This window comes from Ambystoma mexicanum, chromosome 2p, assembly GCF_040938575.1.
Source record: "Ambystoma mexicanum isolate Mex_15411 chromosome 2p, UKY_AmexF1_1, whole genome shotgun sequence".
In the NCBI taxonomy this organism is placed as follows: domain Eukaryota; kingdom Metazoa; phylum Chordata; class Amphibia; order Caudata; family Ambystomatidae; genus Ambystoma; species Ambystoma mexicanum.
Genome location: NC_090923.1, coordinates 196900782 through 196927814, shown reverse-complemented (window position 1 = coordinate 196927814; position 27033 = coordinate 196900782). Strand labels below are relative to the sequence as shown.

Genomic DNA, 27033 nt, shown 5'->3' with positions numbered 1-27033 from the left:
AAACAATTTTACAATGCTGAAGCTTCGACACCACCATTATAAAAAAAAATCTTAACAGCAGAGAAACCAAATGAAGCATTAACTTAAACAAGAGCGTTTAATATATTGTGTGTTTAATGATTTCACAGTTGTACATTCAGAGGTTTAAAACAGTGGTAAATCCAGTACGAAGGTTAAAATGGTTAAGCACATTCACAATACACCATACAAATAAAAAAAGGCTACACGTAAACATATCTGTAAAAAAAGGAAACTGGACAATCCAGCCTGCAGAGGATCTAAAAACAATGAGGTTAGGTCAATTTAAAGCTAAACATTCTAAGGGTGCCACATGGACAATGGGGCCAGAGAATGGCAGGACATTCATTTTAACAATCTCTTAATGGAAGCAATCGGCACTGTCTACGTTACTCTCATACTCAAGGGACAATGAAACATGGTGGCGGATGCTTTTTGTAGGGTAGTGACATCCTAGGATATGAGACTGGATACATTACACAGAAAAAACATGTAAAAGAATATTTTAGTGACCAGTGACTCAGATGTGCCCCTTATTAGAGGTCATTTTAATCAGTGAATTGAAGATCACCATACATTCCTTGCAGAGAATAAACCCATTAAACAGAATGAGACAGCACTTGGGTGACGTTTCACCATTCAGGCCACAAAGCCCAGTGCATGGATGCCTAAGGGGAGAGGTAAACTGTTGCAACTCATTTGCAATCTTCCAATGCTCCAGCAAATGCCAGGTCAATAGCACAACCAGTTATGCACCACAATACCAAAACCACAGGTTTGAACACGCATATGACTGCACAAACTAGATTTAGTAGGACTATTACACCGGTTACACATACCCACCAGGACACGCTGTGCCATCAGCTGAAAAATACTACAAGCTTATTACTACACAAAAAGGTACACCGTTATGTGAAGGCTCAGAGTAGCACCATAGGATACATATAATAAGATTTACCATCATTATGGTGCTCACACATTCAGGTACAAGTCGGTCATACAAAGATCAAAGTGACAGAGGTACACCATTTACTAACTGCTGGACAGGAAATCTACAGACCTCAAGTAATCCAAATAATTTGACTGCTTGACCCATCAGTAACTAAAACACCATTTCTTTATTAAGGGGGAAGAGGATGCATGTGTAACATACATAGGCGTGTCACGAAGACTATGCAGATGGCATGCCATCACCCTACAAAGCACCACAAAAAACAAGAAAGGCAGAAGCTAAGGTATAAAATGTACACCACACCATTGCATAAAAACAATAAGTCCAGTTATTCCTAGAACAAACTCATGTGACATTCACAGTAGTTCATTCTGGACCCAAACTTTGCACTGAAGATTAGGGGACAAAAAGACCAGCGACATTTCTGGAAAAAAAACTATCAAAATGCCTTTAGTAGGGTAGCAAATACATCCAATTGAAACACCCAATTGAATAAGTCAGAGGAAGGCTAACAGATTATCCAAAGGCACTTTATAACAGCAAAGCAGCAAAGGAGGTAAGGCTTTTAAACAAAAATCCACAACATGGTTTCAAGGACAATATTTGTGCGATAGGAGGAATAACCTGTGCTTGTCCAAGCTACAACCTAAATCTTCTATTTGCCAGACACGCAGCCTGGTTCGGCTCAGACAATTCCTGCTTTTCTTACGATCGATGGAGTAGGTCAATCGTTTTCTTAAACAGCTGTCTGCAAACAATGAAATCTGCACCATAGAACACACAATAACTGAGGGCATATAATAGACTGCCTGAACTTTAAAGCTGACCAGACCGAACAGCAGGGCCGAAGAACACCCATTTCATAACATCTGTTCAAATCACAGAGCCTCAATTTTCACAGTGGCTGCTTAAGGGTTAACAAAATATCAGATTCAAAGAGATGAATGTCAGATAAAAATCACTGTTTCACAGTAAACCCATGGTATTAAATCTTCATTTCAATCACAGTGCAGGGGGTTCCCCTGTATCAGGCACCAAAAGCTAAGCCCTAAAACAAGTGCCATCTTAAAGATTAGTGGGCTTGGTTGCGGGAACCTTGACATCTCTAGAGTCTAAGGTGTCCCTCAGAAGGCAGAGGAATGGTTTCCTTCCCCCCTACCATGAGGGCACAGAATCCCAATATGAATTCCATAATCACCTGCAGGGGCCTCTCCCAAGGATGCAGCATTACGCATACTAATAGAATACAAGCCTACGTGGCGAGAAGCTAGTCTAGATCAATAATTCCTGTAAAAAATAGCAGGTAAGGCAGTGTAGAACTACTTGAACATGCATTGAGCTTATGATTGGGTTCAACTACACGAGGTAATAAGCCTCTTGGCACCGGTTTACAGCTAGGTAACACAAATGCCTAGTAATGGGCAATGGATCAATGCTCATTGGTTCGTGCCCATGGGAACCAGTTTCCCACTGTATAGGCAGGCCATGGAAGATACGTAAAGGAGGATAATTTAAAGAACAGCAGGAGACAAGTTAAAACTGGAACAAGATACTCCAGATTAGTCAATGTCCAATAGGCCTCACCCAGACAAACTTAATTTGATGACGGTGGGGGCGGTTCAGTGGGAAATTGCCCCTTCCAATGATAGAGTCACTCACTTAAGCAGCTTCTAGGAAAGTCTCCAATCGGGGCTGGGTTGCTTTTCTGTGGAAATGTGTGCCTGTATCCGAGAAATTCTATGGCAGAAGGCATTGCACAGGTATACTCGAGTGGTGGATGGAGAAAGGGAGCAGGAGTGGATAGTAAAGGCACACCTTCGCTTTCACACCATTACACAGTGGAGAAAGCATTTAAATTCCTCCTCCACTTAATGAAGGGGAAAGACAAACTGCTTCCCATGAAAAGAGGAGGTAGGGGATTAGCATTCAGATCAGACTAAATCGCCACCAAAATGCAATTCATTTAATTTAAACTGACTTCTAGAAAAGCAAAATACAAAAATATTAGTTTCAACTTATATTTGTCACTCTTGAGTGATCATCCCAATTTTAAGACTAAGTTGGCAAGACTAGTCTCATGCAGCCAACTACAGAGGAAAGTTCTTGAAAACTGCAAAAACAGAAACAAAAACCTGTAAAACAGAACTAAAGAAAGCCTTTTTTTATATGGAACGGTGGTCAAAGCTCAGCCAATACTCAACAGGTGCAGTTCCGAATATACCTGGACAGGAAAGAAAAAGGCTACCTAAACCCGGGACCTGTACAGATGAACACCCAATACGATAAACCAGAAAGAAAAAAGCAAATGCAACTATTACACAAGCAGATAAGAGTCCAGAATCAATGAGAAGCCTGCACTCCAGAGACTTCAGATTGGACCATTTCCCCTCAATTCAGTCTAGCCCAAACCAGCACCTAAAAAACAGACTCAGTGCTGCCACACATGTAATTATTTTCTCAAGTACAAAATGGATGAACAAGTTATTCGAAAAGATGTACATTAAATATTAATTAGAATGTGCATGATCAATCCTTTGCTTACAAGACCTTTCCCATGGCACAGTCTGGAAATTGGGTACATTTACATTTTTTTCCATGCTACTTTACTACACAAGTCAAGCTAAAGTGTGCTGTGTTCCAAACAAAAAGTAGACTGGGGACATTTTGAGCTTAGTAAATGTAGATTTTAAAAGTGATCCTTTTATAATGTTGTGTTAAAAATAATTGATTATACATAGATGTTACTCCTCTTGTGCTCATCCACACACACTAGTGGGCCAAGGCGCCAACGTGTGATTACAAAGGTGATCTGGTATACAAGCGAGTAAAAGGGCTAAAATGGGGGCGTTAATGTATGGTGAAGCATTCCCCTACACAGGAAGGCCAGCACTATTTATTAGAAGTAAGGCGGCACCCAAGTCGAGTATTGGTTTATCCTGAGCGGTTACAATTCTTCCTCCTTGAACTATGAAATATAATTTGATGGCACCCAGTACCTCTTTGGAAAGATTACTATTCAATGACCTGAACAATAAATAGAGGTCATGCGTCTACATCTGAGAAGTTGCCATGGAGCACGCCATCTTAGATAGAACAGCTCCTTAATAAACGATTCAAATTTTTAGCTGAAAATCTTTTGCAAGTTTTCCAAGTATGCACCATCTCCATTACACTTCTGTTAACCCCACATTGTGGTTTCAGATCTTCAACACCAAAATGCTTACACTATCCTCTTCAACATAGACTAAAGTCATGGTTTGGTGCCAATGTGTAACAGGGTTGTTTCCAATTTTTAAAAAAACTACTTAAGGATTCTGAAGTAGTGTAATGTACAATCAATATAAAAGTGCCTAAGCAAAGTAAACATAATATTAAAAAATAAACGAGACCCCAAAATACACAAAGGCCAAGGTTCTCTGAATAATAGCATAATAGGTGGTCTGCTGTAAACATGTCATACTATGGTACTACTACATCTGTTCAGTCCAATGTGCCTCTGAGCCCTGCCAACCTCACATCACATCACAGAGCAGCAGCAGCAGGTGGCTGGGTAGTTTTCTGTGAAAACCTTATTCTCAACTCCATAGACAAAGTAGGAGTTGGGATTCCCTTTCCAGGAATAGTTGACCTTCGTGAGCGGGATGAGCTCAACAGTGTGCCTCTGGAAAATAAAAAGAATACACATGGTCACTAATGCCACACAAAAGAGATATCTAAATTACTTGATTCATGGCAGAACAGCACAAACATTCTAAGATAAAGCCAACAATTCACTCATGTGTATAAAGACCACAATGTTATCACCAACCAGATTCTCACTAAACAAAAAAAGGTCATCTTGCACCAAGTGGCACAGGTCGTTTCTTGCAACAGCATACATGGCACTTGGACACATTTTGACTTGCCCAATAATTGGCAAGCCATACACTTCAATAGAATCACATGCACAGCTAAGCGTTATCAACCCTTCCCGAACCCCTACAAAATAATGCTTTGCTAGCATGGACTTCAATGGCATCACCCTCATAAACCCCTAAATTTATCTGAGCCCCGATGCTTTGATTGCTATAAACCAATGGGCCTGCATATCTCAATTTGGCAGTACTCGCCTGTCTCAAAATGCGGCAACTAGACGCAAACTCGCTCCGATGCTTCTCGACTGCTGCCTGTGAAGCATGATTAATTGAAGCATCTGGGAACGTCATCACTGGATAAACCTAGGAGGAAAAGGATATTAATTGCAACAAAGTAAATCGCACTGACTCGATCGTTCCAATTACAAATATATTGACCTCTTAACAGCCTCAATACCAGGTCACCCTTTCTCTGCAAAGGGTGAAGTGGTTACAGCTTGCTTTCAACATAGTTTTTCTTTAATTAGACCTTCTCAAAACATTAGTCTTTAAGCCTCCTCCCAATGTTCCTCTGAGTGAAAGCCGACTGAGAAAGCAGACCTCGCCAACAGAGTGTAAGCTGTAATGGCATCAACCACATGACAAAAGTAAAAGCAGGGTTGCGTGCCCATACACGGGGAATTGAATAGATATGCAGTAATCTAAACTCATAATACCCGCCCAAACTCTTAATGTGCATTATGTTCTGAACCACCCATTTCAAAACATTGACCCAAGGGTGCCCATGTACATGCACCAAAAATTACAAATATCTAGGAGCCATTAAATTAATCCCAACTGTTCGAATGTATAAATTACTTTAATAGATCTTCGTTTTACATTTTGTATTCAATGTTAACACTTCGGTTGTGAAGGAGTGGAAAGTTGGAATAATGGCGTATGGAAGAGGATGATTGGGTAAGCAGAGGATTAATTTACCCAATAGACTTTGGTGCGTAAGCCTGTTTACCATTATGACAACTTGAAGGACATTGCCCTTTCACACCGGCCTCTTAAAGAAAGTCCCCCTGCACCTCCCCTCTCACCCCCCACCCCCAACCCATGTTGGGATCAATAGGACCAGAGCAATAATGTCCCACTTGCTTTTTTAATTTCACATGGCAGCACAAGCCACTAAATTGTGTGCTACAAAGACACTGTCCCATCAATTACTTCGTACCATCTATTCAAAATGGTTGTACCTTGTGGTTTATGCTCTGTACTGGTGTCAGGATGCATTGCTGCTTGTATGCCAGAGCACCACACATTTACCACTGCGCGCACACAATCATGGCACCAGCGTTGGCAGTTGCCATGGCCCACCGGGTATACTCGTCTAGCCAATGGCATTGGCTTATTTCAGATCAACCGGAAATGGGTATCCACAGGTATGCGATTGTTAGAACAGTTTATCCCCTGGGCAATACAGAACTCCAACCCTCAATATAGGCCTGTACCACTCAATGCACTGGTAGGTGGCAGAGCAGCTAGGTTCAGCTTAGGAGGGAGAGAGGGATGTAGGAAGGGATAAACAACTTGGAGCATACATATGGTCCGAAGAAAACACTTCTATAAAACAAAAGAACAAAGTTACTTAACAACTGGTAACATTCTTTCAACTGGATGTTCCTTCAACGTATTCCACATCTTTTACATGTAATGTCCACAGCGGAAACTTTCAGCTGACGGAGTCCGTCGATGACGTCGGGTCGATGTCCCTCAAAGGCCTCCGTCGAGGGTGACATCACCGGATGTTATAAATAGGACGCACGGCACCCCGTAGCCTCAGTTTACATTTTTTCTCTCAAAACATGTGGCACCAGTCACATGCTTGCTTGACTGCATGTAGCCTTGCAGAAACGTAAGCTGCAATCGTGTAGGAAATTCTCCAGAGGGGCAGGCTGGGAGGGCGATGTGGAATACGTTGGAGGAACATCCAGTTAAAAGAACGTTACCAGTTAATTAACTTGTTCCTCGAGGTAATTGTGTCCTCCAACGTATTCCACATCTTTGACAGACTCCCAAAGCAGTACCAGTAAATGGAGGAGGGAAAAAAGAATTTAGAATAAAGAACCCCCCCTTCCCAAAGGCCATATCCTGACCATGGATCGTATCCAGGGACTAATGTTTAACAAAGGTGTGGAGCGAAGCCCATGTAGCAGCCTTGCAAATATTCCTACTAGGAACCCCTCGCTGGAGGGTGGAAGTAGCCACGCCCCTAGCGGAATGAGCTTGCAACCTTCAAGAGGGTCCTTACCCGCCAATCGGTAACACTCCGTAATGGGGAGGATAACAGCCTTGCCCAATCGGTGTCCAGCACATCCTACAAAGAGTTGATCGTCCACTCTGACCCTGGACATCCTAGAAATGTAAAAGCTCACAGCTCTCCTAGGATCCAACCGATGGAGTCGCTCCTCTTCCTTACCAGGATGAGGAGGGTAGAAAGATGGAAGAACCACCTTCTGACTCAAATGAAATGCAGATACTACCTTAGGTAGTAAGGAAGGACGTACCTGCAGTACAACCCTGTCCTAGTGGAACACAGTAAAGGGTGGCTTAGAGGATAGTGCCTGCAATTCACTCACTCTGCGAGCGGAAGTAACGGCAACTAAGAACAGGGTCTTGAAGGACAATAATCTCAAAGGACAAGAGTGCAAAGGTTCAACGGAGCACCATGAGAAATTTAAAAACCAAATTTAAATCCCAAACCGGCACCTGGAAAGGAGACGGCGGAACAGTCAGTCCTTTGAGAAATCAAAGGAATCTTAAAGTAAGAACATTCTTCAGACGAGTGCTTAAAGATATACAGTGCCGTGCCGCCAGGTACCCACTTGAAGGCCCCTGTGGGCCAAAGAAAGTAAGAAAGACAAACCATAGGAATGGAGCACTGAAAAGTATCAACATTGTGACCTCTGCACCGGTCGCAGAACTTACACCAACGGTGTTGCAGGCCACCTGGCCGAAATCAACACCACCATCAAGTCATCCGGCCAGTCTCAATCCTTATACCTCAACCTTTCAGATAGCAAGCATGAAGGTTGAGTCTTGACCTCTGGATGAGCAACAGATACCCCGTCCACCACCGCTCCACCCCTCATGTTAGAGAGCAGATCCTTGGTAGGGAAGAGGGCGTGGAAGGCAGATGGACATTTCTAGAAGGTCCGGATACCATGCTCTCCTGGCCCAATCTGACGCAATGAGGATCATGTGGGAACCAAACCTCCACAACACTTGGGAATGACGGGGACTGGAGGAAACTCGTACAGCAGTGGGAATGACCAATCCACTACGAATGTGTCTCCTAAGGCTCCCTTCAGAGCAAATTCCCCTGAGCAGAATCTCTCCTCTTGCACTTCCGGCTGACACTGGTGGTGAAGAGATCCACTTGCGAGGTTCCCCAAAAGGCGAAGATCTCCAGAAGGACTCTGAGCCAACTCCCACTCGAGAGATCGGCTCAACCTGCTCAGCGTGAGGCCACCGCATTTTTGTCCCCAGCCAGATGACCTGCCGACATCGAAACATCCTGCTGGATGGCCCAGAACCTGAGCTGCATTGCCTCTGCACAACAGGAGTGACCCTACCCCCGCGTTTTTGTTGGAGTAATGCATGACCACTGTGTTGTTAGTCATTATCGGGACACTCCTCCCCGCCTCCCACCCCCACAGACGGCAGGAAAGCTTTCAGGGCTAGATTGATGGTCCTCAGAGTCCAAACTCCACATCAATCTATTAGAGCTGACGGAGACCAACGACTGCTGGCGGTCAAGTCGTTGGCATGAGCACCCCATCCTGTGAGGGAGGCATTCGTCACTACGGTCACCTCTGACCACGGTTGCCAAAACAGCTCCCCTTTCATCAGGTTTCCTTCGTTGGCCCACCACAGAAGTTCCTGGGAGACAGAGTGGAACCTGAACGGGATGCAACATCTTGCCTGATAATTGACAACTGTCTCTTGAGGATCCACTGCAGGAATCTCATCCGCAGCATGGCCTCTGGCACCAGAAAAATTCAGGATGCCATAAGGCTGAGCAACCTTAAGAATTCGAAACCCGGGAGACTCTGGGCATGTTGAAACTTGTCCACAATCTGCACAATGTGATGATCCCTTACCTTGGGAGGTGAGCACTTCCAAGGACGTGTTTAACAAAGCCCCGATGTACTGGAGCTGTTGGGAAGGTGTCAGATGAGACTTCTTGAAATTCAGGGAGAAGCCCAGCCTGTGGAGGGTGCAGCAGGTGAGACTGAGGTGGTCCGGGAGCGCTCTCCCGAGCAAGCGTTGAATCAACCAGTCGTCCAGTTAAGGGTAGACGTGAATTCCCACCCCCCCCACCTCACCTGAGGTACGCTGCTGCCACCACCACCATGAGCTTGGTGAAGACCCTCGGGGGCGGAGGTCAATCCCACCAGCAGGACCTGAAACTGAAAGTGCGAGTCGCCAGCCGCAAACCTCAGGTACTTTGTGCATGGGATGAATCGGGACATGAAAGTAAGCATCCTGTAGGTCCAGAGACACCAACCAATTCTGAAGTTGAAGGGCCTGGAGGACTTGAGAAAGAAGAACCATCTTGAACTTGTCCTTCCAGAGAAGTTTGGTCAACCAATGCAAGTCCATGATGGGTCTCAATCACCAGTCTTTCTTTGGTATCAAAAGAAAAGGTGCATACTATTCCTTGATCCCTTGTACCTCTCCACTACAGGCACTAGTTCTATAATGCCTTTCTCCAGCAGGGTTAAGATTTCCTGTGCAAGGAGCGGATCCAGAAGCTTCTAAGAAAGTTCCCCGGTGGATTGTCGGGCGGCCCCTGAAGGAATGGAAGGCATTAGCCGTGTGCTATGGTATGCAGAATCCACGCATCTGAAGTAATGGCTCGCCATTCGAGATGCTGAAACAGTCGGCCCCCAACCGTCGAACCATGGGACATGGCCTCATTTCTGTTGAAAGCAGCTGCGGCAGTGCCATAAGGCAAAGAGGCAGCTGCCTCAGTGGCTTTGGCACCTATTTCCCCAACCACCACAGGTACTTTTTCACTGGCCCCTTTGACTGGCAGCCCCTCTCATTCTACCAAAGGAGGAGTAGAAACAAAAAACATTCTCCACTGCTGTCCCCTAGGACGAAAAGGCAGAGGTTGACACACAGCTGCGCTTAAAGATTTAACCATACCTTTGAGGTCTGCAACCTCAAGGCTCTCGTCAGCCTTGCTGCCAAACAAATGTGCGCCATCAAAGGGCATGTTCAGAAGACTGGCCTGTACATCCGGAGCAAACCCCGACCTCCGCAACTACGCAAATCTGTATAAGGGTGCTCGCAGCCATGATTCAGCTAACTGTTGGCCGTATCCAAACCCGACTGAAGGGATTCACATACTGCAGTCTTGCATGAGAGCAATCCCTTTCTTCCCCCTCAGGAATATGTTCAGCCGCTAAGGAAACATTTCTACAGAGTGGGAGAACCTCGCCAAGGCACAAGTGGAGATGGCCGATTTCAATGCCATGCTCCCTGCAAAAAATACCTTCCGAGCCCAACCTTCGAAGCGCTTGTCATCCCTATCTGGAGGGATGGTATGGTATGGTACACCGCCTGCCTCGAGGTGGCCGTAGCCGCCTTGTCAGTCTAATGGATACCTCTACTTTGTGACCGCAAACGTATTTTGGTGGCCGTGGGCCAAACGTCTCATGCACGATACGACAGAATATAGGTTTGAGTTTGCCAATGAACGGCCATTTTGATGTAACAAGAATTGCCATTTTGTTTTCTAACCATTGCTCATTGCTTTCTGTTCCTATTGCTTCGCAGTATATTTTCTGCTTACACTGCTCGTTTCAATGCTCCTAATGTTATGTTATGTTGCATTTATATAGCACCTTATATACCATTGGTATGGTCTGAAGGCACTGGTAGGTTGAACACCCTTGGGAACCGAAGTGCAGGTCAGTAGAGAGTCAAAAGGTGCATGTGAGCTCCAGGTATGTGTGCAGCTGGTGCAGTATTCGTGTAATAGCTGCTTCTTAGAGGTAGGTTTGGTGGTTGAGAGATCAGGAGTATGTGTTCGTTCTTGTAAGATTTATCCAGACCGAAAGTGGCTGCGTTAGGCCTGAGGAGAACGCCTGGCTGGAGGGGGGAGGAGGGGCAGGGGTTGAGTAACCAGCAGTGCTTACTTAGAGTGATGGGGAGAGAGTGGCGGATGTTGGTATGAGAACAGTTATACCGAATGGTGTCATAGTATCACTGTGTTCTAGTTGAGTGGTAAAGAGGAGAGCAAGCGTGGTGGTGTGATATGATTGGTTATATGCTCTTTTCAAAAGTTCCCTGCATTCCAAACCAGATTATGTACCTCACGCAATTATATGCGCTCTAGTCCATTCCATGTACTCCAGTCTGCTCCACACACTCCAGTCTGCCCGGCGCGCTCCATTCCACCCCACATACTCTAGTCTGCCCCGCGCATGCCCTCCTGTCCACCATTCGCACTCAAACTGCTCTATTTACTCCAATCTGTTTCGTGTACTCTAAGTTGTTTTATGTACTCCATCCACATATTTCGTCCATACCATTCCGTGTATGCTAAGTTGTTTATACGGCACCCGTTCTATCCACATAGGTCAGCCGTTCCATCAACGTACGTCACTCGTTCCATCAACGTCCAGCACACGTTCCATCCATATATGTGATTAATTCTATTCACGTAGATCATTTGTTCTATTGATATAGAACCCATTTACACACTTCACTCGTTCTGTCCACTCTACGCATTCAGAAGCTCTACGTACTTATCCAGACTACATACTCATCTATACTGCATACACTCTGCACTCATTCGTTCTACATACTCAAATGCTCTACGCAACTCTTCTGTTCCCTCTAAGCACTCGTTCACTCCGCTCTAGGCACTCATTCGTTACATGTCCTCACACGCACTATGCATTCACCCGTTTTACGCACTCATCCACTCCCATCACTCATCCGTTCTATGCGCTCGTGCTTTCCACGCATTCAACTCATCCGTTCCATGTACTCATCCGTTCTATACGCTCGCGCTTTCCATGCATTCAACTTATCCGTTCTATGTACTCATCCGCTCTATGCGCTCGTGCTTTCCACGCATTAAACTCATCTGGTCTCTGCACCCATCCGCTCCAGGCACTCGTCCGCTCCAGGCACTCGTGTGTTCTACTCGCTTCTCTGCATTTATGGATTCATCCGCTCTACATGCTTGTCTGCTCTGCACACGCATCTGCTTAACACGTTCACCCATTCTATACACTCATCCGATCTACATTGATCTATATAGTCATCTGTTCTACCACTCATGTATTCTTCCACTCGGCGCATTCATCTGTTCCACACGCTTCAGCAATGCTAACTATTTCATCCACGGCATTCACTTTGTTCGCTCCTCATGCATTATGTTCATTTTGGCAGTATGTCTCTTTACCATTTCCCTATGATTTATTCTTTACTCGTTTCATTCTGTTTGTCCTTCTAGTTTATATTCGGGTTATTAGCTGTCAATTTCTCGCATCAGGTAGTTTGTTGGATTGGTGTCAAAGCGATGCTGTTGGTTTATGGGGGGGGGGGGGGGAGAGCCAGGTTTTCAGCAGTTTGCGGAAAGACATTAAATCCTCAGTTAGGTGGATGTGGGGTGCGAGCGAGTTCCACAGGGTGGGGGCCAAGGCTGAGCATGACAGTCCGCCCACCCTGACTGAGTTTGTCTTAGGTATGACTAGAAGGCCGGCTGAGCTTGATCTTAGGGTGCGTGGAGGGTGATTGAGTTTTAGCTTGTCTTGAAGATATTGCGGTCCGGTTTTATGCAGTGCTCGATGGGCGATGCATAAGGTTGTGAAAGTCACCCTTCGGGCTACTGGAAGCCAGTGAAGTGTCTTAAGGGCTGGGGAGATGTGGTCTCTTGGGCCGAGCGCAAGTCGCATTTTGGCTGCTGCGTTTTGTGCCCTTTGGAGTTTATTCAGTTGGTACGCATGGACTCCGAGGTATAGGGGGTTTGCATAGTCCAGTCTTGATATAACGATTGATTAGAGAGTCCGTTGGGAAAGGCGAGATATGGAAAGATGCGCCTAAGGGTTTTAAGGTGGTAGTGGCAGGACTTCCAAGATTTTTTACATGCAGGGGGGTCAGTGAGTTGCCCATGGCGGGTGGCCAGGGTAGTGGGTGTGGAAGAAGACCGGAGTTGCCACATACCATAAATTCCGTTTGAGGGGTTTAACAGGAGGTGGCTTTGGGTCATCCATAGCTCTATGTCGAGGAGGCTGGAGGCCAGGTCAGGTCGGAGTTGGGTTTGGAGTTCATTAGTTTTAGAATTAGTTTAGTGTCGTCAGCATAGTTTTAACATAGGAGATTGTGTGAACGAATTATTGATGGGAGGGTGATCAGGTAGATATTGAATAGGAGGGCGGATAGGCATGCTCCTTGTGGGACTCCTGTGTCGACTGGTCGGGCTTGGGAGGTATAGGTGGAGAGTATCATTATTTGGTACCCATCTTTGAGGAATGAGGCTATCCATTTAAGAGCGGTTCCACGAATTCCTAGGGAGTGGAGGCGGTCTAGGAGGCTTGAGTGATTGATTGTGTCAAAGGCGGCAGATAAGTCAAGGATTAGTGCAGCACATCCCGTGGAGTCTGCTGTCATTTTAAGGTCATCCCAGATTGAGGTTAGGGTGGTTTCAGTTCCGTGACGGGCTCTGAAACCCGATTGTGCGGGGTCTAGGAGATTGTTGGCTTCGACAAAGGCATTTAGTTGGGAGTAGGCGGTTCGGTCAATGAGTTTGGCAAGGAATCTGGTGTTTGAGATCGGGCGGTAGTTTTTGGGCTCAAGTGGGTCAAGGGAAGGTTTTTTTTTTAATTAGTGGTTTGACATGAAACGTTTTGAATGCGTCGGGAAAGATACCAGAGGAAAGGGAGGCATTTATGATGGATCTTGCTTGTTCTCCTGCACAGGTGGAAGCAAAAATCTCTTTGAGGGTTGTGGCCGGGCAAGGGTCTAGCGGAGAGCCAGATGGTGTTTGAGAAATTGCTCTGGTGATATTGGACTAAAGTATTCGAACGTTGGTTGTGTAGTGGTCGCAGCTGGTGGGTTGGCCAATGCTTTAGCAGTCCCATTCCCCCACACCAACTAGTAAAGAGTTCAAAGTGAGTTGAGGAGCGGTGACAGTCTTATGCAGCAGTAGAAAAGGTATATTTGATACCTCAGATAAAATGCTTTAGTGAAAACCAGTTAAGGACCTTGGAAAGGACACCGTATACGAGCACAAGCAGGTAAGCCTGTGCAAGTGTTATGGATGGACACCCAAACATCTGGTATAGCACTCCAGTCACTCTGGAGTGACTATTCAGCTTGAATTAAGTTCTCCAATAAGGACAGCCAGCCCTCCCCGTGGGAACTGGTTCCATTCAGGCACATCAGCAGACAAAGGACAGCAGACGGCAATGTCCAACTCCTCCTCAGTTTCCTGATCTCACAGACACACTGGAGTTTAGGCTGGATACACAAAGGGTTCCCGCCAAAGGCAAAACTTACATTCAGACCTCTACCCTCCCAGAATGGTAGAAGGGCTAACAAAGGACAACCACACAAGAAATGGCGAATAAAGAGAAGGAGCCATGTTAGAATATCAGTGACCATTTTGTGCATAACCGGGATGGGGATACAGCCTGCGGTAGTAAAAGGTCATGTGTGCTAACCTCTCATAAGTATACATTTTAGGAAGGATACAAAACTATCCCTCTTTCCTTAAGAACAGTAGTTCTTCAGGAAAATGAACATAAAAATGTGGTGCTGTGTGCTACAAAAGTGTAACACGGATGCCTTTAAGAGATGTTAGGCAAGATTGTATGCAGTACCCGTAGGGTGCACTACAACAACTCTTGAGCTCCTGGCAGTAGTAACCCAACCTTTGGTCCAAGTCTGTACTACACATGTTGGTAGTGTGGACAAGTAGCCAGGCCTCTCAAGAGGGGTCAATGGGAGCTACACCAAGGTTCACAGTGACAAGTATTTAAGCATACACAGGGTTTCTTGATAAAACAATTTACCAGTCAGTTAATATGACATGCATTACTCACCGTAATAGCATTTCTGATGATAGTATTGGCTTAGATTCACATGCTGTGCATATGGTCCGACATCCAATGGTAACCACGCAGTATTGCGTCTCATCTTTCGGGGACCAAAAGGGGATGTTGGCATAGGCGTGTCCAACACTATCCCCATTGTGACGTGTAGTGTACCCAAATTCCCTCATGCGTCGAGGTCCCTCCAATTGCATTTTTTTCTGCCATGTGGGAGCCCAAGGCTATTGAGAGTACATAGAGAGAAAGTAGTAAGACATCTATGTTTCTTCCAACCTAGCAGGGAGGCAGGGTGGGCGCATGTGAATCTAAGCAGATAATCATCAGAAATGCTATTACGGTGAGTAATGCAGGTCTTCTGATGCTTGTTAATCTTAGAATCACATGCTGTGCATAGAATAGTGAGCAGTACATGGAGTTGGAGGTGGGTTGTGAGATGGAACAGTAGTGAAAAGATGTCTTAATACAGCTTGTCCCACCTGAGATACAGTTCTAGAATGAGTGTCTAGGCAATAGTGTTTAGTGAAGGTGTGTAGAGAACTCCAGGTCACTGCTTTGCAAAGGGACTCAAGGGTAACATTTGCAATGAATGCTATGGAAGCCCCAGTGCCCTTAGTAGAGTGTGCTCTAGGTTTGAAAGACAGTTCTTAGCAAGAGCATAACAGTGTAATGCATTTGACAATCCACCTTGAGATAGCCGATTTAGAGACGGGATCACCTTCTCCACCAGCTGCCACTGAAACGAAAAACTGGTTGGTCTTCCTCAGTGGCTTCGTTCTTTCCAGGTAAAACAGGACTGTCCTGCGCACATCTTCATCCATGCTAGTGGGATTCTGGAAGTGGGTCATTCCATTGATTGGTCCACATGGAACTTCGAGATGAATTTGGGAGGAATGCGCAGAACCACCTTATCCCTGTGGACAGTAACAAAAGGGTCTAGACCTGAAAGGGCCTGTAGTTCGCTAACTCTTCTAGTAGAAGTGATAGCCACTAGGAGGGGCGTCAGGACTTTTAGACTTGCTTTATGCATTGGTTCAAAGGGAAACCCACGAGTCTGGTCAAAACCACATTTAGATCCCATCCGGGAGCTGGGTTTGAAATGGGGGTGAATTCTCTTAACCCCTTTCCATTAATAACATGTATTTTCCACCACAACACTTTCTGTTGTGACGTAATGCATGCTGAGAGCAGCTAGATGAACCTTTAGCGAATTAAAAACCAAACCCGATTCTAACAAATGAGTTAGGTACAACACAATGTGGGTAGACGAGCAATCAATGGGATCGATGCCCTTGGTTTTACACCAGATGACAAAGCTTTTCCACTTACTGGAATAGCAATAACAAGTGTTAGAGTTTGGACACCATCAACCCCCTCAGATGCATGGACATACTCAGGGAGGCTAGAAAACCTATGACCTCAGGAGCCAGGCTGCTAAGTTCAGAGTTTGCGGGGATGGGTGTAGGGGTCCCCCCCCCCCACCAGTCCTGACGCATGTACGGGTAGGGTAGTCACACCAGGGGCGGGGGGCCATTTCCATTAGATGAGCGAACTAGGGTTGGGGCCACCAATAGCATGGTAACTGGTTCTTGGTGCACTATCTCGTTGAGAAGGGGAGTCGGGGGGAGGGGGTGTTTGGTTGGGGTGTTTGAGGAAGCGTAGGCAAAATTGCCCTGACCAGGCTATCCAGAGTCCGTTCCCCTTGGAGCGGTTCTGGGGATACCTGGAGGCATAGTCTTGACATTGGGCGTTCTGAGTAGCGTTGGGCGTTCTCCTGAGTAGTGAACAGGTCTATCTCTGGGAAGCCCCATTCTGCGAAGACGTTGAAGACAATGTCTCTGTGTAGACACCATTTGTATTTTAAGGGCAGTGGGAAATCTCTGCTTAGCTTGACAACACAGAAGAGAACAGGCGGAAGCCCAACCAGGGCAGGCATTGACAATTGCAGATTATACAGTTAGGTCACAACATTATACATAGCTTTACGGATATGAGCATGAGTACAGCAACACAGGAGAGAACTGGGTAACCAAGAGTTCAGGCAGTGAGGTAGGAGAAGAGGAAGCAAGGGATGCAACGTCAGTGGAGGCCATACAAGAGCGAAATTTCAGCCAGATAGTTGGAACTTTAGTGCCTTGAATACTGCTAATAGCAGTAACAGATGTATGTGGTTGGATGCTACTTGTGGGGACCACACTCCATGTGCCATCTGCTGAAGTAGGTGAGCCCACCCCCCCCCCCCCGTGGTGAAAGATGTGTCGTGAGAGTGGCTTCCACTGTGGGGGTGGTGAAGGTCTTTCCCCTTCAAGAGGTTTGCCCCTCGACCACCACTGCAGAGTATGAGGGCTGGCGAGACAACTACCAGATCTTCCCATTGTCCGGGGGCCTGACAACACTGGCTGTTGAGCCACTCTTGCATGGGACGCAGCCGCGCGTGGGGAACTAAATAAATGCATGACTCAATCATACCTAGCAAGCGCATTTCCTTGCGTACCGTCACTTCCCGACTGGCTACATATTGAGGGATCTGAAAAGGCATGTTCTGAACCCTCTTGTTAGAGGGGAAGATGAGACCCTTCCCTTGTCTGAATCAAAGCACCTAGGAATTGTTTGGCTTGACAGGGGTCCAAGCTGGATTTCTTCTCGTTGATTGAGAATCCCAGACTGAGTAGGAGGTCTATTGTCCGAGTATTACCTAGGCATGTCTCGTAAGAGTCCCCCGCTATGAGCCATTCGTCGAGGTAAGGGTAGACAGGGTCGGATAGTCTGCGCATGTGTGCTGCTGCCAGTGCCATGACTTACGTAAACACCCTTGGTGCCGAGGCAATGCCAAAGGGGAGCATTTTGAACTGATAGTGTTTGTCCTCTATCATGAACCTTAGGTATTTTCTGTTCACCAGCAACATTGAAATATGAAAGTATGCATCTTTCTTTTCAAATGTTGCCATGCAATCCCGTTTCAACAGTGGGATCATTTCCTGCAGAGTTACCATACAAAACATTTGAGGTTTGACAAACTTGTTTGCTGGGCGCAAGTCTAGTACAGGGCGCATGGTTAGGTCCTTTTTTTTTTACAAGGAAGTACACTGAATAAATACCCTGGTTTACCTGAAGCATAAGGACAGCTTCTGTTCCTTTTCCAGAAGTGCTTCCACCTCTTGTTTCAGGTTTCACAGATGGTCTGGCATCAGGAGTCTCGTCTTGGGTGGTCTGACCTGTGGTGACTAGACGAATTCCACACAGTACCCGTGGCCGACCATTTTTAGAACCCACTGGTCTGATGTAATCCCCTCCCATGCCAAAAGGAAAGATGTTAAGCGCTCCCCGATCGGTGTGACATGGCGGGAATCTGGATCCGTAGGTCATTTCTGACCAGAGGCTGTGGCCTCTGCACTTCCTGCGTCGCTAACCCCTAGGTGGATAGTTGGCGGGGTGCTGGATGCTTGACCCGAGTTCCAGTGGTTTCCCCGTGTTGTACATGTTTTGGGCGGAACAGGATTGGCCTCGAAAGGACCGGCGGGATCCACTTCCCCTCTAAGGGGAGGGGTTTGTGCGATTTGTTGCAGGGACAAGAGACTTGTGCTCTTTTTTTGGCAGTCTCCAGAGCCTCGTCGTCTGCTTTACCAGAGAGATTTGTTAATAAGAGCTGCTTGGGTCTCCGGCTTGAAGCCCGAGTTTCGGAGACAAGCGTGTCATTTAAGCAGTGTGACCTGAGCCATGTTTCTTCCGGCCATCTCTGCAGGATCCAGATTGTTTTTTAAAACATTTGTTGACCTGCCTGCCCTCGGCCACAATGGCGAGTAATTTGGTTTTTGCGGGTTCAGGTACCTCCTGGAGACCTTCTTGTACAAGGTTCCACTGTGCATCGGTATAACTGGAAAGCAAAGTGGTGTTTGCTATGCGCATGGTAAAATCAGCTGCCAGGGTAATATGTTTACCCAAGGCATAGAACCTTTTTGATTCCTTATGAGGAGGTGACTATCCCGTAGCAAGGGGTACTCATGCCCGTTTCTGGGTGGTGTTAACCACTAGGGAATAGGGGGTGACGTGGCTTCATATATTGAGGGACAGTAGGTGATGGTCGAAATAACTTCTCCACCCTTGGATTTCCTGCCCTGGTCTGGTGTGACAAGAGAAGGAGCCAATCTCCTTTTAATGGAGTTTAGGAGAGGAATGGCTTGACTGGAAGGGGGGGGGGGGGTTCTTTAAGGATGTCCTCCATGAAATTTTTTCTCAGGTATGGCTTCTTGGGCGATCTGAAAAAAATTCTGCTGCCTTCCTTAAAATATTAAAGGCCTGGGTGGAAGGACGGGAGTCTACACACAGGACATCTGTGTCCCAATTGTGAGTAGAGTACCCATGGGTCCGTCTCAACTTGATGAGTGTCCTCAGTTGTCTGTGGCATCCGCCTGGTCATCTGCAGTGTAGTCCTGTAGGAATTTAGCATCTCCTTCCTAATCATAAATGTCTTGATATGTGTCCATTTGAATTTCTTCTTCAGGGTGGGTAGAAGTGAAATGTTCCTGAGAAGGTTCAAAATTCCCAGGAAATCTTAAGATCGACACAGAAAGAAGATCACCACGAGGTCGCTTGGGTGTAGGGTGCTCTGAAAGCGAGAATCCTTTCCAAGTGGTCCATGCACCCTTCACATTTTTCCCTGGTCCATTTAGAAGAACCACAAGGTGCAAAATCTTAATTTTCTAGCCTTTGGCGCTGAAATGTATTGCTAATAGTGCTAAACAAAATCTCCCGACTGTCTTCATAGCCTTCGCGAGCATCAGGGTGCTGTAGCACGTCTTACTTGTCCACAGCACTCTCCTTGCATTTTGTCGATTCCTTAGGCATCAGCCCCACTGCCGAAGTAATGCTCGCAATGCTTTTGGCGATGTCCGGCGAATCGGGGCATGCCGTATGACTAGGAGGCCTAGTGGTAATTGTTCTACCGGGGCCTTAGGGGGCGTCGGAGCGTCAGGTGAGCGCGCTTCGACAGCCAAATGTGATTTTGAGGTAGCGCCATTGATTTTTGAAGGCCCAGTTGCAAGCAGCTGCTGCGGAGGATGCGGAGAAGGCTGTTGATCTTCAAGATCAGAGGATTCCATTGAAATTTTCGGTGGTCCTGTTGGCGCTTTCACCCATCGACGGAACCGTCGAAACTGGGGAAAGGGTTGTGCGTTTAGTGCATTTTTTTTTTTTTACACTGGGTGTTGTCCCAGTAGCGTGACTAGGTCAGGCCTGGAGGGGTTGGGGATAGGCGTGGTGGACCTTGAAGTGTCTGTCGTAAGATCGATGGCATCCGATACGGATGCTGGTCATCACTAGTGCCCCTGTCACTTTTGCCTGGGGAGGGAGAAGATCATCCAGCCCGCGACATGCCGTAGGCGGCCCACCACTTAACGTGATGTTCCTTAAGTGTTTTTGATTGGAGTCTACAAGCCGCGCACTGCTCTTCGTCGTGGTCAAGGGGCAGACAATTATTGCACTCATCGTGCTTGTCCTTCCACAGGTATCGGACCCTGCAAGAGGGGTAGAATCTAAATGGTGTCCTTTCCATAGCGAAAGGACATGAAAATTACCAGACCTAGAGGGGGGGGGGGGAGAGAGACATAGTGAAAGATATGACCAATGCAACCCCACTCTACCTACTGTGTAGGCCGGCCAGAGGGCCCGGCCACTTGGATACTTCACCGCCGGATCTTCGGCGTCTTGGTCCACCACCGTCGAAAGTTCCTGTAGTCTTTATCTTCGTATTTGAAGCACTGTCGAAGTGACTTTAGGGGAAATGACCGACAAAGTTTGTAAACAAGGCGACCAGTTATCTGGGAGGAAAAAAACTGAGGGAACTCGGCGCATGAGGGATTTTGGGTACACTACACGTCACGATAGGGATAGTGTTACATACACGCATATGCCGACATCCCTTTTCGGTACTCGAAAGACAAGATGCAATACTCTGCAGTTACCACTGGATGTTGGACCATATGCACAGCATGTGATTTTAAGCAGATTAACAAGCAACAGAAAACCCTTCAGAAGGGAGCACTGTAAAACCCCACATAAACATACTTCAAAATTACAATCTTAGTTCAGAATGACAATGCATTACTTACCGTAAAAGCATTTCTGATGGTTGTATCTGCTTAGATTCACATGCTGTGCATAGGTCCGACATCCAGTGGTCACTGCGGAGTATTGCATTTTGTTTTTCGTAGTCGAAAAGGGGACGTCGACAAGGCGTGTCTGTAACACTATCCCTATAGTGACGTGCGTTGTACCCACAATCCCTCACGCGTCGAGGTCCCTCTGTTTGTATTTTTCTGCCCTGAGGGAGCCTTCTAGATGTGAGAGTACAGAAAAGAGAGAAATATAGTAGAGGATGTCTATGTTCCTTCCATCCGAGCGGGGAGGAAGGGCGGGCGCATGTGAATCTAAGCAGATACAACCATCAGAAATGCTTTTACGCTAAGTAATGCATTGTCTTCTGATGTTTGTTAATCTGCTTAGAATCACATGCTGTGCATAGACTAGCGAGCAGTACCCGGAGTTGGCGATGGGTTATGAGAAGGAACAGCAGAGAAAAGATGTTTTAATACTGCCTGTCCCACCTGGGAGTCAGATCTAGAGTGTGCATCTAGACAGTAGTGTTTTGTAAAGGTGTGCACAGAACTCCAGGTAGCCGCTTTGCAGATGGACTCAAGGGGAACATTTGCAATGAATGCTATGGAAGCCCCAGTGCCTCGAGTGGAATGTGCTCTTGGCTTGAAGGGTAGTTCTCCCTTAGCAAGAGTGTAACAGAGAGTGACGCATTGTACAATCCATCTAGATATAGTGGACTTAGAGACTGCATCTCCTTCTCTTCCTGCTGCCACCGAGACAAAGAACTGATTAGTCTTTCTCAGTGTTCTGGTTCTTTCCATGTAGAACATGACAGCTCTGCGTACATCTAGTGTATGCAGACTTTTTTCTCCCAAGCTGGAAGGGTTTTGAAAGAACGTTGGTAGTTCTATAGATTGGTTTACATGAAATTTCGAGATTAATTTTGGTGCAAACCTTGGGTGTGTGCGAAGAACCACCTTATCCTTGTGAACTGATACGAAGGGGTCTAGTACAGAAAGAGCCTGTAGTTCACTTACTCTCCTAATGGAGGTGATAGCTAATAGGAAAGCAGTCTTAAGAGTGAGGCATTTAAGAGTTGCCTTGTGCATGGGTTCGAAAGGAGTGCCCATGAGTCTAGAAAGTACCACGTTTAAGTCCCATCCGGGAGCTGGGTTAGCTATCGGGGGTGTATTCTCTTTACCCCTTCCATGAAGGCCTTGATAACTGGTATCTTCCACCACGACACTTTAAGTTGGGAAGTGGTGTATGCAGAAAGTGCCGCTAGGTGGACTTTAATGGAATTAAACACTAGACCTGAATCCAGTAAATGGGTCAAGTATAGAATAATGGTAGTGGCAGAGCAGTCAACCGGGTTGATGTTCTTACTTCTACACCAGATGACAAATCTTTTCCACTTGCTAGAATAGCAGTGGCGAGTATTAGGTTTTCTGGCTTCCCTGAGGATGTCCATACATCTCTGAGGGAGATGTAAATGTCCAAATTCTATGATCTCAGGAGCCAGGCTGCTAAGTTCATGGTCTGAGGGCATGGATGCAGTGTCCTGCCCTTGTCTTGTGACAGCATGTTGTACGGGCAGGGAAGTTTCATTGGGGGAGATAGGGACATCTCCATCAAGTGGGCGAACCATGGTTGCCGGGCCCACATTGGGGCCACTAGTATCATGGTAACCTGCTCCTGGTGCATCTTGTGCACCACTTTGTTGAGGAGGGGAGTCGGGGGGAAAGGCGTAAACAAATTTCCCTGACCATTGAATCAACAGACCGTTCACCTTGGACTGGTTCTGGGGGTACCTGGAGGCGTAACTTTGGCATTGTGAGTTCTCCAGGGTTGCTAACAGGTCTATTTCCGGGAATCCCCATTGCGTGAAGACGTCTAAGACAATGTCTTCGTGCAATTGCCATTCGTACTCTTTGGGCAGGGGGAAGTCTCTGCTGAGTTTGTCTGCTAGCAGATTGAGTTCCCCTGGTACATGTTGTGATAGTAGGAACATGTTGTGTTTGAGAGCCCACTTCCATATATTCTGGGACAGCCTGGACAGTCCTGGAGAGTGAGTGCCCCCTTGCTTGTTGAGATAGTACATGGCTGTGGTGCTGTCTGTGAGGACCATCACTGTCTTTCCTTGTAAGTGTTCCTGAAAGGCTTTCAGTGCTTTGAACACCGCTAGTAGTTCCAGCAGGTTTATATGCTTGGATGCTAAGCTCGGAGTCCACACTCCGTGAGCAGTTTGATGGGATAGGTGAGGCCCCCCCCCATCCTGTAAGGGATGCGTCTGTGGTTAGAGTGGCTTCCACTGCGGGTGTGGCAAAGGTCTTCCCTAAAAACAGGTTTTCCTTTGTCCACCACCGTAGCGAGAGAACCAAGGCCTGCGAGACCACCACTAGATCGTCCAATTGTCCGCTGGCCTGACACCACTGGCTGTAGAGCCACTCTTGCATTGGGCGCAGACGCGCGTGAGGTACCAAATAAATAAATGACGCCATCATCCCTAGCAAGCGCATTGCTTTGCGTACTGTCACCTCTGGACCTGCCACATAATGGGGGATTTGAAACAGCATGTTTTGGACCCTCTCGTTGGAGGGGAAGACGAGGCCGTCCTTTGTTCGAATTAGAGCCCCTAGGAATTGTTTGATTTGGCTGGGGTCTAAGCTGGACTTCTTTTCGTTGATGGAGAAGCCCAGTTGGGACAAAAGGTCTACAGTCTTTTGGGTATTGGAGAAGCATGTTTCGTAAGCATCCCCTGTTATGAGCCAGTCGTCGAGGTAAGGGTATACCGGGATGGATAACCTGCGCAGGTGGGCCGCTGCCACTGCCAGTACTTTCGTAAATACCCTTGGTGCAGATGCTATCCCGAAGGGTAGTACTCTGAACTGGTAGTGTTTGTTCTCTATCTTGAACCTGAGGTATTTTCTGTGCGCTGGCAACATTAAAATATGAAAGTATGAAAGTATGCATCTTTCATGTCTAGTGTTGTCATGTAATCCCCCTGTGATAACAGTGGGATTACTTCCTGCAAGGTCACCATACGAAACCTTTGGGTTTTGACAAACTTGTTCGCTGGACGCAGATCTAATACAGGGCGCATGGTTAAATCCTTTTTGGGTACAAGGAAGTACACTGAATAAATAGCTTCTATTACCTGAGATAGGGGGACAGCCTCTATAGCTTCCTTTTTCAGTAGCTCTTCTACTTCTTGAAGAAGAATAGTGAGATGTTCCGGTGTCATGCGCCGGTTCCGTGGGGGTCTGTATTTCGGGGAACCATTGAATTCGATGCAGTATCCGTGGGCTATGGTGGATAATACCCAGCGGTCTGACGTTATTCCCTCCCATGCTGAAAGGAACGATGTTAGCCGGCCCCCGACCGGTGATGCATGGGAGGGGACCCGAATCTTTGGGTCATTTGTTGGTATTGGGCGTGGGGCCTTTGGGACTGGAGCCGCGCCCTCTTCCATTGCCACGACATTGGCCTCTGACTGAATTGGGTGCTTTGGTTAGAGGGCCAGTTGGTAGCAGAGTAAAATTGCTGTTGGCTTTGCTGCTGGCGTTGGCCACGAAAGGAGCGTCTATTGCCATAGCTGCGTCTGTTAGGTGGCCTAGAAATTTGGTCAAGAGTCTTGATGGTATCAAACTCTTTTTTCGCATGTTCTAGGGCCTCATCAACTGCTTTCCCAAACAGATGTGTTTGCTCTATGGGCTTATTTATCAGGGAAGCCTGGGTTTCCGGCTTAAATCCTGAATTGCGCAGCCAGACATGGCGTTTAAGAAGTATTCCCTGAACCAGGGAACGGCCAGCTGTCTCTGCGGCATCTAAGGAGTTCTTTACGATGCCCTTGTTTACAAACGTTCCCTCTGATATAGTAGCTAACAGGTGTGAACGCAGGGGTTCTGGTGCGTCCTCTGCTTCGCTGCGCAGTTTGCTCCACTGTGCATCTGCGTAGCTAGCTAGTAGGGAATTGTTATTTGCAATCCTAGTTGAGAAGGCGGCAGAGGTCGTGATTCTCTTCCCAAGTGCATAGAGCTTCTTGCCCTCTTTGTCAGGTGGTGCCTCACTAGTAGATAGTGGTACCCCTGCTCTCTTTCTCGTATTAGTAACTACCAGGGAGTCCGGAATAGAATGTCCCCTGATGTACAAAGGGTCAGATGACGAAGGGCTGAAGAGCTTTTCTATCCGAGGGTTGACCCCTCTGACTAAGGCCGGATTGGAAAGGGACGGAGTTATTCTTCTCCTTATAGAAGCCAGGAGCGGAATAGACTGACTGACCGGGGCTTTTTCTTTAATAACTTTTTCTACAAAGTCTATGTCCGGAAGAGTCTCCCCTGTGTCTATTTCAAAATGCGCTGCTGCCTTGCGCAATAGTGCATTAAGTGAAGGTTGGTCATCTATGGGGGAGGTGTTCCCAATAGGTGAGTCCTTGGGAGGAGAAGGGTGAAAGACATCAGGGTCTGAGTGCACTGACGGGGATTGCCAAGGCTGCAATGATGGGGAGTGCCAGGGCTGTGAGGTAGCTGTATCTTCTTCAAAAGCTCCTGCACTAGTGTAAGGGTCTTCCTCAAACCTCTCCTCCTCATGTTCTTCCTCTCCACCCAAACACTCATCTTCCTGGAGGTATTGCTCCTCTTCAGTGAGGTCATATGCGTCTGTAGAAGGGGGAAACAGCCTAGGAATCTTGACCCTATGGTCATCCTGGGTCCATTCTCTTGGTCTTTTGGGTGTGGGTGGGTTTTGGCTACCCAAAAACCTTTCCATTTTTCCATACAAGAATGGAGTCTTTCCAGGGTCTCATGGGGAACCCCTGAATAGTCTAGAGGGGGGAAATCAGTGTTTTCACCTTCAAAACGCTTAGAACGCTCCCACAACATCGACAAAAGGTTTCCGTCGCCCTCAGAAAAACCCTCCGGTTGTTCATAAGTGCCTTTAGATGAATGGGGCAGTTCCTGGCTACTCTTGTGCTTTTTCGGTGTTTCTATTTCCTTGGGTGCGGTATTCGACGTCTGTTTCGTCGTCCGCTTACGTTTGTCCTCGGAAACAATTCTCGCCAGACTCTCGACGACGAGTTCGTCAGTAGAGGGTTCTGGAGTCGGCGTTGTTATAGAAGAAACAGAGCATTGGTTTCATTATGAACGAAGGTTTCCCACAGGAAAGCACATTTCAGAGACAAAATATTCTGTATTCTTGTAAAAAAAATATTTTGGAAAAAATGACAATATTTTATTATTCTTCCATTGAAAAATGGCATTTTAATTTTACAAGCACCATCAAAACCTTGAATAACCATATGTAGTAGGACAGTAGGATATGTAGGATTATTTAGTGTGTTTTGGAGTGCAGCGCCACTGCACGGGATCAATGTATAGCGTGTTTTTGGAGTGCAGCACCACTGCATGGGATCAATGTATTGCTATAATGCGGTACAGCAAGCCATGTGTTGCCAGTGTAACATATGGACATGCAAACGAAGACAGGTTACACATTGTAAAAGCACATCATTTTTAATGGTGTAACATATGAACATGTAAATGAAGATAGGCTACACAGGTCAAAAACAAACCATTTTCTCATTTAAAAAGCACACCATTTTTTTTCTTTTCTCACCTGAAATGCCTCTATTGCAGGAGACACATTAGATAATTAATGAACTAATATAATTAACAAGTACTAACACGATTTTAACTCTTAATATCGTAATGTGTTCTCCATGTGCAAAATGTGGCAGGCTGGGGCTCACTTTAAACGTGCATTCAGATTTTTTTTTTCTCTCTTTTTCTCTTTGCTTTTCTCGGTCCTTGCTTAGGAAACAAAACTCGAATAAGCAGGAAATCAATTTTGTTACAGTTGCTTACTGTAAAAGTGAGCTATTGTTTGAAGAAGGAGGGTATGACATGATGGATTTTTATTGGCCTGGCATCACTTTAGGGGCTGTAACAGAGGTTTCTTGGTGTACCTCGGGGAGGAAGAAAGGCAGTGTCCATTTTGCATA

At 46.5% G+C, this 27033-nt stretch overlaps 1 protein-coding gene across 2 annotated transcripts in view; it reads right to left on the bottom strand.

The window, feature by feature from the left end:
• Positions 1-96: 96 nt before the first annotated feature.
• Positions 97-27033, bottom strand: part of LOC138566338 (protein SSUH2 homolog) — a 267097-nt gene continuing 240160 nt past the window's right edge. For both annotated transcript variants that reach the window (XM_069643480.1, XM_069643479.1), the window contains exons 3-4: positions 5080-5187; positions 97-4631 (exon numbers count right to left, since the gene is read on the bottom strand). In XM_069643480.1, coding sequence (XP_069499581.1) covers positions 4488-4631; positions 5080-5187 — 252 coding nt within the window. In that variant the 3' untranslated portion in view covers positions 97-4487. The remainder of the gene's footprint in view (positions 4632-5079; positions 5188-27033) is intronic.